Below are 14035 nucleotides of genomic sequence, written 5' to 3'. Positions count from 1 at the left end.
AACTCTGCAAGGCTTGGCACAACCGCAGTGACCGAGCAAGCCTTGCTAAACCTGGAGCTCTGACAGGGATTTAATGAGAAGGAGCCTCAGAATACGATGAGCCCCTAGCACCAGCAAGAAACAGAAATGAGAGTGAAAAGGGAGGGCGGGCTGACGAGATACAGAACGAAACTTGCAGAGTTAAAAACCACCCCGAAATGGCCCGGCGCGCAGCCCTCCGAAGAGCTTTGCGCGTGTTTGGCGTAAAAACCTTCAGGAAGGAGGAAAAGGAAGGCCGGGGAGCGAGCCGTCGCAAACCGGGCGGGCAAGCCGCCAGCGACCCGGGGACACCCCCGGCCGGCGGCATGGGGACCTTCCGCACACACACACGTATGCACGGACACAAACACATGCATATACGCACATACAGAGAGACACGCAGCCGGGCAGGGCGGGAGGCGGAGCGGCGTCGGGACGCCCCTCCATCCAGCAGCGCGGCGGGCGGGAGGCCTATGGGGGCGCGGCGCCGCGGCCGGAGCTCCGGCAGCCCCTCCCCGCGGCTGCCTGCGGGAGTGGGAATAAAGACAGATAGCGGGGCAGGCACCGGCCGGGCGGGGAGGGACAGCGCAGAAAGTTTCCTGCGGAGCCCGCGGGCGGCAGCAGCAGCAGCGATGCCCGTGCTGCGCGGAGCGCTGGGCGGGCGCCGCCGGCCTTAAGGGGAGCGAGAGCGGCGCGGGGCCCGGCAGGGAGCCTCCGGCCCGTCCTCTCCTCTTCTCCGGGCGGCGAGGAGGAAACACCCCGGGCAGGGACGGGAAAGCGGCGCCGGCTGGAGCGCGGGGAGGGGTGCGGCACCGCGGGGACAGCCGCCGCCGCCAGAGCCCGGGGGGGAAAGATGAGCTTGTTGTCAGCCATCGACACCAGCGCCGCATCCGTCTACCAGCCCGCCCAGCTCCTCAACTGGGTCTATCTCTCGCTGCAAGACACGCACCAGGCCAGCGCCTTCGACGCCTTCAGACCCGAGCCCTCCTCGTCCCAGCACCCCGACCTCGGCTACACCAAGAGCACCCCGGAGCTGGGCTCCTCGCTCAGCTCCAGCTATCTCAACAGCTTCTTCCAGCTCCAGCGGAGCGAGGTGAGTCCACGCCGCCGCCGCCCGGCGCGCTGCCCCCCGCCCGCTGCCCCCGGCCTCTCCCCCCCCCCCCCCGGCTACAACCGCCATGATGCCTCGGCAGCCTCCCCCCCGCGAGCCAGGACCGAGCCCGCCGGCGGGACGGGGGAACCCCGCTCATCGCCCCGCACGGTGGCGGCCGGGGAGGCTCGGCCGGCCGCGCACGCTCCTTCCCCGGCTCCTTCCCGCGCCGAGCCTTCCGCCCCGCTCCCCCGCGCCGCCCGCCCCGGCCCCTCGGCACTGGCGGCGCCCGTCCCGCTAACGGGCCGGTGGCCGGGCCGGGGCGAGGCGCCGCCGCCGGAGCGGCATTGGCGAAGCCGCCTGTCGCCGCCTCCTCCCGCCGCCCGCGAGCGGCGAGGGCCGCCCGTGTTGACAGTCTGGTAAATGGTTACACCGATCTCCCGTGCGCAGCCGGGACGGTGCCAGGGGTGCGGGTCGGGGGGCACGACACAAAAGAAGTGCTACAACCGTAATAACGCGCAAAAATCCCCCTCCCCACACTTTTTTAGGAAGCTTGATAGAAAGAATATATATAGTTTAAGAGAGATCAGAGGCCAGCATGATTTGAGAGGAAGAGATATAAACAGGAACGTGACAAAACCAGAGTAAAAAAAAGTTTTGCGCACATTTCATAACACAAGAACGAGACTAAATGAAACCCAAGGGAAGGAAGCTAAAACACTGGGGTATGCTGAGACAATTCACTGTGGAACTCCCTGTCACAGGAAGTTGTTGAGGTCAAGCACTTCTGCATTGGAGGGACTTCACTTGCGTGGGGATACTGCAAGGTGGCACCTCACACACCACAGCTCCCAGCCTCTCCAGACGAGATCCAACAATGCCGTTACTCCCTGCCACCCAGCTCTGGCTTACAGACATTCAACGGTGGCTCTGTTTGATGAGGGTTAGATGGACTAGGTGTCTCGCCTGTTCTAGCAGTTCCCACAGAATAACATTTCAGAGTCCTCCCAGCTCCATTTAAGTTAAAGCATAGGTTTGAGAAGTATTCTCAGTCAAAATAAACATTTCTGTTCTACCAAAGGTATGGAGTCGTTAATTGAAAACAAATCAAATTCCCTCCTGGCTACAGTGTCAGAGCTGTTCACAGTTAACAGCCAGTGGTAGATATACACATTCTTTTTTCCTTAATTAGAAAATCTTTCTTGCTTAAGAATTTCACAAAGCACATCCAGTCTAAAAACAGACACTATTTTTGAAAGTATATAATTCAAAATCCTTTCAGTCTGATATACCCAGCCTTCTTAAGCACAACATCACATACCCTGTTTAAAAACACACAGACTTAGAAACATTGATTTTGCAAAAATACTAACAGGCAGTGTTATTTAAACTTCCAGCTACCTACCTGTTAATTTCAAGTTGTAGGTTTTGCCCCTTTCTGCTTGGCTTACAAGCTTCGTGGTGCCCAGGTAGGGAAGAGACTCCAGGGGTTTGGCCTACACGGACTCTCCCCAGACTGGGACTCTGTTCAGGTCTGTGTTTGTTCAAGTCAGGATACATTCTGCTCACAGCAGGTCTTTTTTCTTCTTGGGAGAAAAAGGAAGAAACAAGTAAATGGAGGCTGCATCCAGGAAGCCTTTGAAACAGTCTCTAAGAAACCGTTTTCTTCTGCTTAAAGTCCCCCCCCCCGAGTTCATTTTCTGCGCCTACTATACTGCTTGCAAGTAGAGGCTAATCCTTTTGTAACACACTCTCCCTTTCCACTTGTCTCACATTTCTGCCATTCCGCCCCCCCCAACTTTTCTCCTTTCTTCTGGAAAATCACTTTCCCAGTATGCCAGACCTTCCCCAGGCCTCTGCTTCAGCCCCAGCTCCGAGTGGTCAGCCCCGTCGCAGTGTCCCCTTGGCCACACTGCTCTGGCATCCCAGCAGTCACCTTAGCTGCATTTCTGCATGGATTCCTATCATCCATGAGCTGTATGGATGCAACTTCAGTCTGCTCTTTTTAACCTCGTTACAGTTGTCTGAAGTACATGAATGACAACGACTGAGAATGCCAGCTCTGCAGAAAGACTAGAGCATTCACCGTTCAGAAACTAAGGAGCCATTTAATTCTATACAGATGTTTTAAAAATATTGAAAGATCAAACATGTTAGTTTGTTCCAGTTAATTTTGTAGCCTGTGACAACAGCAGCATTGACTATGTGGCTAATAGAGACACTTCTATGTTTCCCACGTTTAGCTGAACTATGTGTTAGTAGTAACCTGGGTACTTTCAGGGTACCCTGAAAGGAGGGAAAGGGGCACAGCCATCTCCTACAGCATGGGAATGCATCCGCCCTGCTGGATATACCCTGAAGAGAGTAGGGAACCCTTTAGTTCCCCAGGCTAATGCTGCTTGCTTATACAGCAGCTTTCATTCAAGGGTTTAGAAGGTGTTAGAGATAATGTTGCTTAAAAAAAGTTCTGTCAATATGTTAGATGCTCTGTTCTTTCCAGAAACTGGAAACTAGACTGCTTTTTTGGCAGGAGTCACCCAACAGTTTCCTACAATGTCATGCTCTTAATTCTTGAGATTCTAACATCTGTTTATTTGCAGATGCCACGGGGTATACACTATGTATTTCAACTGCGTAAAATTATTTTTGGGAGCATTAGTACTGTATACTGCTTTTGCATCAAGTGGGCTTATGCTATCTTTGGAACAACACATAGCTTTCCACAGTTAAACTGTTGACTGTTTTCTACACAGTGCTTGCTTTGGTTGGCTTTTTTTTTTTATTCCCCTCCCAGTTTTGTCCTGGGTTGGCTTAGCCTGGAGCAGAGCTGTGACAATGATTGACACATAGCGGTACACAATATTTGGAAAGTGACCTAATGAGGGGCCAAAATAGCAACAGATTGAGAAACGATAGGATCACAGAGTGTAAAATAGTCACGCGTCCTGTATGTTGCCTTGCAGTTGAAAATTTCTGGAGGAGAACGCTTGGAATAAGAGACAGCACTTGTGAAAAGTTGCTATTATACTGGATTTGCAAGTCTGCATGGCAGTGCCTGCGTATGTGACTCGCATGCTGACCGAAGGAACCGGACAGAAAAAATAAAAGTGCCAGCACCCACAGAGTAGTCTTGCACTTCACCAAGATTTTTGTCCTCCAGACTTTTTCCACTACAATGGACGCCTTCTAAATAAACATGATGAACACAGCTGTTTGGTGCATAAAAGCCCATTGTACCAGGGAAAAAAGCAATAATAAAGGTTTAAACAGTAAAGCGACAATGAGTGTTTTGTTCCATAAGCAAGACTCATTTTGCAAAACAGGCCTGCTTTAAATAAAACTTTACTGCAGCATTTATTGTCCTAGATATGAAACGAAAGCATGTTAGAACATTAAGATGCATTAAACTGGCTATTGAACTGAGCTCCACCCTCATTATAGCACCATCCATCAGAGCCAAGTATTTGAGGTTTTGTTGTGGGGCTGGTTACATGGGATTTAATGCATTTGAGACACAGCCAGGTAACTGTGGCTTTGTGTCATTGAGTGATATAATTGAGAAACCTAGAATAACGGTGTAAGAGTTATATGGTATTTTTCTGTACTCACAGTAGGCATCCTACCAGATCAATGCTGACTTCAGTCAAGAAGGGTCAGCAACCAGTAACTAGGAATTACCACATTATAATCATCGAACTTGTTTCTTTGAACGTGGAGTGCTAATTCTGGCGCAAGCCAATATTTACACACGAGAAGCAGCCTGTGTCCTAATGAATTCTTTGCCCATGTGCAATACTCTGCATGTCTTTCCAAGAGGGGAATTCCTTCCAGAAACCTCTATGGCAGCCACTTTTCAGACTTAAAACAAGATCTTATTTGAGCACAAATAACTGCATATACTAGATTAGAAAAGAATCACTTTTTTCAAAAAAGTAATTAATGTTTCTGACTCGGGGACTTCCAGATCCAATCCTTACAGGCAAGAGATGAACTAATTGGGAATGAAAGAACATGAGCTAGTTCAGTTTGCTACAGTAAGGTGTAGATCACTCAGAAAGGAAAATTTGTGGAATTAAAAATGTTTAGACAGAGTACTGTGGAAAATAATGTTTAAACCCCTGTGTAACAGAAGCAGGACTGCAGCCCTGGGATAGATATTGCTTATCAGACAGCTTCCCAAAGAAGAAGAGTTAGTATGACAGAGACATTCATTTATGAATAGCAACACCCCATGAAACACTGTCAAGAACAAAATGTATGGAAGAAAGTTGGCATTTCTACAGAAGATACATTTCATATCAGACAAACTTGTTTTCCATCTGTCTTTCATAGAATTAGAGGAATACACATTAGCCTGGTACTTGATGAAGAAAGATCTGTGATTTAGTCTAGATGAGTTAATTTGGAGGATGCTTATAAGATTAAAAATAAAATGTTTCACCATTCTCATAGCATCAGGGGAACACAGGGATTGCCATACAAGATCAGGCCATTGACTCACTAAATTAAGTCTCATATCTCTGAGAACAGCCATGATTAAGATATTTAAAAGAGAGAGCAAAACACCTTATAAGAGGCTGCTCACAATCAGTACGGTCCTAGGGCAAATACAGCAGAGATGCAGATTAGCAGAAATTGCCGTATGCTCCAAAACATTTTTAATTCTCTTCATTTTTTGTGGAATATTATTAGTTATTCTCGCATGGAGCATATTTCTGATCACAGAGTACTTAGTGTGCTCAGCACTGCAGTCAGGAGTTCTTGCTTCTCATGCAGGCTAAACCACCACAGTAATAGCTCGTCTTATTTGAGCATAGTTATTGACAGAGTAGTGCAGCGTACAGGTTGCCTGCAGTACATGAAGGTATCCTTTAATAACAGTGATTATTATTTGATTGATTTCCTCATCTTCATTTTCCTCACTGTTCTTCATGTAAGTACTAACATTTCAGCGCCCTTATCCTTCTGCAAATTTTATTGAAAAGGCAATAGCTCCACAATTCTGTGTTGGAGGAACTTGTGCTCTCTGCCTCAGGATGACTGTACATTACAGATACTTTGTGGCTAATTAAAGTGCTGGTCAACTCCTTTCAAACTGTTTTTCAAGAAGTAAAGTGTCAATTCTCACATTGGTCTTTGTAAGAGATTCCAGGGAACTGGATCTCTGTTAGTCAGGAGGCAATATGCATTTGGGGATCTTGGCAGCATCAGCCTCCTCTGTCCTTCCACACAGCCAGCTCTAGAGCCCTTTTGATGATATTGCCTCAGCACATGAAGCATGGCTTTCACTGCCCACTCTCTATTCTGGACTCACGAGTCTCAGATCCTATTACAGGTAGTTGAACTAACAACTACTATAGTTCCAATTCCAGTTGGATCTGTGCTTTAAAATGGGAAATTTCAGGTTCTTAAGTCTAGAAGACTTCTTATTTGCTCCCTGTTCCTATTTCTGCAGCCATGGCCTCCTGCTCTGTTACTTCTGTCTTTGGAAGACAGCCTCTTTTGCCGGGGAAGAAAAAAAAACCAACAACCAAACCATACATAAATGTACTATAGGAAGTAGAGTCTGAAAATAAGATAGATATTTTTTAAGAAGTGGGAAACTCAAGTTATCATACAAATTACACTCTTCCATTTGTATTGCCTAGGTATGTCTTTAGACTTACCTACTCTCCAGAATTAAAAAAAAATAAAAATTTAAGAGCACTGTACTGCATATGGTAGATACCCTTCTTGTTCTTCACAGTGAGGCTGAATTACCTAATAGCAATTTGACTGTAGAAGGGAATACACAAGTGCCAAATTTGGTTCTCTTAAGCAAGTACTCTAAATACAGTTACGTTGCTTTTACTTAGGCTTCCTTACCTGAGTAAGAACTGAGCAGAAAGCTCCCAGAAGTAAGACCTGAAGGTGTGTTAAAGTTACTCCAACAGCCACAGCCTCTTTTGTTGCTTCCTTACCTCCCACACCTGAAGTAAGTGCTGCTGTAGCTCTGCAGCACACCTGCACTTCGTCTAGCTTTAACTATTTCAAACATGATTTACACCTGGGCTTTAGTTCATGGCAACAAAAGTATTATCCACCATAGTCTTCTGCAGCTACTTAGTATCACATCAAAAGCTGAACAATGGAAAGCTAGCAAGAGCTAAAATATTAATTGCTGAACCTAAATCATGTCTTCCAGAAGAGGGATATGGGCTTTCTGTTTAACTATTGATTTCTTTTTTTATAGATTCAGAGGAAAAAAAAAAAAGTTAGCAATAGAAGATAAACCAATTATATGTATTCTTCCTGATTAGTTGAAAATTATTGCCAACTCTTTTAAATCACTTGGGACTTTGTATTTATGCAAACTCCTCATTGATAGAGAACTGGCATTCACTTTCCATCTTACAAGTCCATGTCTTGGAAAACTGGCCAGGTAATAAATAGAAAAAAAAGCCCACCCATAACTGGGGGCAAAACCATGTAGAAGTCTTGTTACAATTCTGTTATTTTATAAACACAGCTTGCAGTTACAGTTACTTTATGCATTTACAGTGTCTTCCATCCCAAGGCACCCAAACAAAGGGGTGATGTAACTCTGTGTTGGGTAATGATTTTTCATCCCTTCCTCTTTTGCTCTGCAGACACAGACTCAGTTATTCAGAATAGAAGAGGAAGACTCTTCTCCACTGAACTGCAGAAATGATCATACAATCAAGTCTGATTTGAACCAATATATTCATTTATGAAGTGTATGGGATGAATGGATAACTAAAAAGTGTACAAAACTGCTTTTATCCAAAAGCCAGTCCTCTTCCCCTCCCTCCCCTGCCTTGTTGTTGTTTGTTTGGGGGATTTTGTGGAGTTGTAGGAGATAAATAGCAAAACAATTTTATCAATGGTCCTGTTACTTTGGTAATAAACAATCAGAAGAAAAGAGCACATAATTTACAGTCACTAGGTGAGGATTAATACAAAGAAAAGTTTTCTAGTGCAGAGTTTTAAGGGGGCCATAAAAGGACTCTAACACCTGATTTAAGCGATATTTAAATCTGTGACCAGAGGATCTTTCCCATGCTGCTTTCAGAAGCATAAAAAAAAAGGACCTGTGCAGTTGCAGAAAGGTGCAGGCACAGATATTAACAAAGCTAAATAATACAATACTCATAATATGCATTTGCCTAGAAACAAAAGCAAAATGTTCTGTTACCTAAACTAGATACATACATATAAATACTGCCTAAAAAGTGATACTGGCTATCACCTTAAAGCTTCTGAATGTTTCGTGAAATGTAGCGGTTAATATTTGTACCTCTCCTTGGTTTCTTTTCCCCAGGAAAATTGCCAGCAGCCTGATACCCATTTTGCTACTCTCCTGAATTGCCCTTCTTCCTCTTTTAAAAGCCACAATGAAATGATTAAATTAAATGGGAAGAATATAAGTCTTTGCTTCACGGCAGTTTACTTAGGTTCTGTCTGGGTTCCAGAGAAGTTATAATGGAACAAAGGAAATCAAAAATCTTACAATAATGCTGACCTAAGTCAGACAGACAGTATTTCATAAATGTCACAACTTAGATCACTTCTTTTTTTCCTGCAGGTCAGTTTTTATTCTCAGAAATGTTACAAACAACCTGTGATCTACTAAAAGTAGAACCTAAAATTATAGACAGATTCACTTGAGGAAAGCAGAATAAATGCAGGGTTACAAGGCCTGGGCTTTGTCTGTATCCCTCATTGGCAGTCAGGCCAGCACAGCTGTTGGGAGTTTTGGTGATTTTTAAGTTTTAACATATCACAAGCCGAGCCCATTTCTTTCTGTAATGTGTTTTGGTGTAAGCAAATACTAAACAAGTCCAATACTTTGACTAAGAGGAATTTAAAGGAGCCTTTCATAGGCCCTTCTTCTTAGCTCTTTCAACTGCTGCTGATAGGAGAGCTGCTACGTGGTCTTCTAAACCTGTATCTTGGGAAATACATTTTTTGTTTCTACAGATACAGTTTGAAGATCACCAAATGCCCTCATGATCGAGGACTCTTGCTCTCATATCCAAAGCAGAAATATGTTCCTGCTGTATTAAACCACCACCCACACCTACTCCCTGCACATGACAGGATTTGGTGTCTCTCTTGAATGAACACAAGTGTGATACCCTAGAAGGATCACAGGAATCTGGAAATCTATATTTACATCTCATCCAGCTAACTGTCAACCAAGCAAACATTTTAAAGGTATCGTCTTGCTCCCATAGGTTTCTCTTGCCAACCTAGAGGTTCCAGGTTCCTAAACTTGGTTGTGATTGTAGCAGGGGAGTTGGAGCCTGTATTTCTTCATGCAGAGCCAGCCTGCTAGGCAACTATTTGGGTGTAATCACTGAGGCTGGTGATACCTATGGTTGAACAGAAAACAAAGGAACTATTTTACAGTCATTGCATCCTGAAAATGGGGGATTAGCAAGAGCTCTTAAGAGGGTTTGAGCATCAGTGGTCCTTGAAATATGAAAATGTTCTTATAACCATCTTTCTCCAACATACATCGTAACTGAAATAGAGTAATAGATTCATTCCTCTAACAGACCCAACCTGGAAAAAAAATCCTTAAGTCTACTTGGAAACCAGATTAGTCAATTGTTGTTTTATAATTTATCTGAAGCAGATTGTAAAGTTTTAGGTTTACTTGCTCAGATCACACTTCAAGCTGTGCTGTAGATAAAACTATCTAAAAGCTGGAGTCACAAAATGAAATTCCAGCCTGTCATTTAGTACATGGAAATAATTTATTTCCTCACTATATTGAATTTAATAAAAGTTTTTGTCTTCCCATGAGTGCAGGAACTGAGGCCCTAAGCGCATTGCAAGGGGCCCGTTCTGGGCAGATGATGTATTGTTTCTACCTCTGACAGTGACCTTAGCTTTGCCTCTTTTAAACTTTGGCAGCCATCGCAGAGGTTTCTGTGCCAAGAAGGCATTACTGAATGTAAATGATATAAACAACACTGTCTGAGACTTAAAGTTCTATTTAACCCAAAATGGACATTTCTTGGCAAAACCTTTCATCATGCAAGAGCTGTATAGGAGGTGAATGCTTTCCTAAGCGTGTCTTGAACAGGCACATATCTATTTCCGGGTGTTATTTTTCTTATGTTTGGAGTGTCAAAAGACCCACCAAATGAGAGGAAACCCGACTCTTGTTTTTCAAACTACAGGTCAGATTGAGACAAGATTTCCTGCAGGAAACAGAGATGTTAACAGAAAGCGCAAGGGTCAAAACATGTCCATCCGTTTCTCCCCTCACTTTATGCTATACAACGTTCATAACCTCCTCCTCATCCCAGAACCCTGTCTCAACAAAATAGGCTTGTTTTTCGACAACGCGAGGAGGCAGTGGGATTGAGGTGTCTGGTGGAGGCCCTCCCTGCAGCCCCCTCTCGGAAAGGTCAGGGAGGTTGGCCGTCTGCAGCCTGGGAGAAACTCAGCTGCAGGCAGTGAGGGACAGGCCGAGGAATGAAAGCTCCTGTGGGGATGTGTTAAAGTAATTTACAACGTGAATGGTCTCCCTTGTCCCTAATATAGTGCTCATGTGTTAGAGCTTCTCTTTAACATAAGTGGGCAGTTGTTTAGTGTTCGGTGGATGAAAAGGATCCCTGCGGAGCTCGGTGCAAGATTTAGAAAGTTCCTCCAAGACTGCACGCCTCTAACCAGATGAAATCTTTATCCTCTCCTTTACCACCTTTTCACGTCTGCCATTAATGGCTTTTTGTGAGGCCTTTGTATATCGTTTAAAACAAGCATCCCATACTGAGGTCCACAGTAACCCTTTCCCTGAGGCTGAAATGAGGAGGCTCACACTACTAGCAGAGAGCTAAGAGGTCTACCTGAGCTTCAGCAGTCCTGATGACGGTGGCTGAGCAACTACTTAACCGTCAGTGTTTGTTACTTCTGTACCACTGTATAGTAGAGGAAGGAGCAGCATTTTTTAAGATCTGAAGATTTGTGAAACTCATTGAAAGCTTTAGATCAAAACGTTAAAGATCAGCAGATTTAAAGCAAGGTGAGATGGTGGCATGCATTGCTCTTCAACCTTGTTGTGAATTGAAAGTATGCCAGTCACACACAGAGGAGCACCCACTTGCTCTTCTGCAGAGTCTCAGCAGCGATGAGCAATTACGACCCGAGAAGCCGCAGCCACTCAAGTGGTCAGGTCTGGAATAACTAGATTCAATAGATCTATCCACTGGATTAAAGATTCATTGTCCTACCATTGACGCGCTTCACAGCTACTGACAAGTCATGCCACATTCATAGTTGTCTCTTTAAGATACTGTTTCTGCAAAAGGAAAGTCCTAGTGCCATCGATCTGAAAATATTTTGAAGTAGGCATTAGTGTTAGCAACTTAATACAAGCATGTATCTAAACCCCCTACAGAAGGATGAATTAAGGTATACTTGGCTCATCTAACTAGCCAGGAATGTGTTAATTAAGGTTTACTTGGCTAATCTACATTTATCTGTGTTTTTAGATGAGGAACTTGAGTAATTCACATTTTACTAAAGTCAGCCTAAAGACCAGATTTTTTGACAGCTAACTTAAACATTGACTTCAGATGGAAACAGAAGCCCGAGTATTTTTTTTCTTCCTCCAGGCAAACATTTTATTCACTGAGCGATGAGCTTTCCTTGCAGTTGTCCAAGGATAAAATGTTACTGAGTAAACTCTCAAACTGTTTTCTGTAGAAGTATCTATAATTTATCAGAAGAGCTAAGGCAGACATAAGCCATACAGGAGCAGTTTTTGAGGTTTTCTAGTTCAGCCTTGGTAATTAAACTTGTATTAATTTGAGCCAGAAGAAACAGACAACTAAATTTATAACAGTATTTTCATTTAATCCCTCTATTTTCAGAAGGCTTTGGGGTTGGCCATAAACATTGATTCTGCATTAGATATTTTCTTTGAGGACAAAATCAGGCAAGTGTTTTGACCAGTTATAAAGAGCTGAAGCACAGAAAAGTCACAGATTTGGAGTGCTCTTCTCCACACATGGTCATCTTCAGGTGCAACTGTTGTACTTTCACACATGTGTCATGGCTCCACAGATAAATCCCATGCCAGAAGCAAGCCTTGGGGCACTAGCGGAGAAGACAGATATAGGCCCTCAGGCTAAATTTTGCATATTAGCACGGAGAAGCCACTGAATTACTGTTTTGATAGCTTCAGATTTCCCCCTCATCCAATGCGAAAATAGCAACTGAGAGCAATGACTTGTCTATCCTACTGTTTTACTTACAACACAGCATGGGGATCAGTTCTTATCTTCATGAAAATCCAAGCTGATAAACAACCTCAGCACCTTTTGACATTTCAGTGCAGGACTAATAATTAGCCTGGCTAGTCTGGTTACCATCATACCCGCTTCACAGACTGGAGAATGTTTATAATTTATAGTATATGAAAACCTTACTTTTTCCACATTGATAATAGGGCAACCCAACTCCTTTTTTCCAACAAACTTCAAACAGCCATGGTGCCTGCTGACTTAAACTTAACCCTGGAAGTTAAGACTGCTTTATTTTTGTTTGCTTTATTAGGTTGGCAACATACTAAAGCAAAAATAAGCCACCAAAAATTCTTTGTTCATCACTTTCCAATTACAGACTATTTCATGTAATGAAGAATCAATGACTGGACTACATTATAGGAATACTGAAATGCTACAGGACCTCATTTCAGTATGTGCAATTAAAACAAATGTGGAGAGAACCACTGGGAGAAATCTTCTTAAGTTCTTATCAATTTCTTCTTATTTTAAGAGGTGATATATTGTGTACGGGTACCAGTGTAGTTTCTTCTTTGGGATGCTCGTGAGGGAAGGAGGTCTTCAAAGGGGCAGGTAAAGTTATTTTTAAAGTATAGTTCTAAAACAAAAATAAAACCAAACAACCCCAAGAGCACCAAACAAATGTACTGGCCAGGCATAGCCCATCAACCACTTCAGCCAGCACAGGTCATGCTAACTGAAGGTAACTAGTGGATTTGTACCCTTTCATCACTGCCTGAAAAGTCCAGCAGCCATAGACAGAACTTAGGGCAGAAACTGAACTTTCCAAATATGCCTCTACATTTCCAGTCTCATACCTAAAAGCTTTGCTTCTTAACTCCTGTAAGTCCTAATAACAAGGTGCCATTCCCACATAAACAGGTTGCTATTGCTTATTGATATAAGCTCTTCTGGAAAATAGGTCATCCCATCACCTCTGGGCAGAATTAAGTATTGTCACAGTTGAGATGCTATCACGCAGTCTGTGCTTTCTGCTCACCCTTAAAAAAAATACCTTTACAGCTAAAGCAATAGCCATACCATGGGGAATTTGGAAAGGAAGACTTACCACCTATTTGTTCAAATGTTTCATTGCGTATTTCTAACAGTACTATTGCCTTTACTTTCAACATGATACCGTCACTAAAAAAGAAGCTAAAGAGATAAATTCTGTTTCAGTATTTCCTTATCCACCTCTTGGCACATCAGTTCCAAAAGCTGTCTCGGAAAGGCAGGGACCAGCCAAGAGAATCAAGAGCATTTGCCAGATCATTCACATAACTAGGAATTTCTTAGAGGTGATTTAAACGCTGGAACTCTTGAGTCACTCACATATGTTACCCAACTGGAAATCAGAGTAACACAGCTAGAGAAGACAATAGCTGCCTCTTTCACAAAGGACCACACTGTAACCTTAGAGATTATGTGTCCTTTAACTGGAAACACTTAGCAAACAAATAACAAAGGAAGCCTTACTTCCCAACATCACCACCAGACGCAGCTTAAAGATCTACTGAGCAGAGAGCTTACCTTTGGAAAGTACAACACCCAATTTTCAGTTTAGTTCACATTCAACTAAGTCAACAAGTTTCATAGAGGAAAACAAACCCAACAAACTTACATTATC

General features: G+C 43.7%; 1 protein-coding gene across 1 annotated transcript in view; it reads left to right on the top strand.

The window, feature by feature from the left end:
* The first annotated feature begins 487 nt into the window (after nt 1-487).
* The window catches only part of ZCCHC24 (zinc finger CCHC-type containing 24), a 112119-nt gene continuing 98571 nt past the window's right edge, over nt 488-14035 (top strand). Inside the window, exon 1 of the mRNA XM_075758645.1 lies at nt 488-1111. Coding sequence (XP_075614760.1) covers nt 872-1111 — 240 coding nt within the window. The 5' untranslated portion in view covers nt 488-871. The remainder of the gene's footprint in view (nt 1112-14035) is intronic.

This window comes from Balearica regulorum, chromosome 7 (genome assembly GCF_011004875.1).
Source record: "Balearica regulorum gibbericeps isolate bBalReg1 chromosome 7, bBalReg1.pri, whole genome shotgun sequence".
Classification (NCBI taxonomy): domain Eukaryota; kingdom Metazoa; phylum Chordata; class Aves; order Gruiformes; family Gruidae; genus Balearica; species Balearica regulorum.
This window is presented reverse-complemented; position numbering and strand designations above follow the sequence as displayed.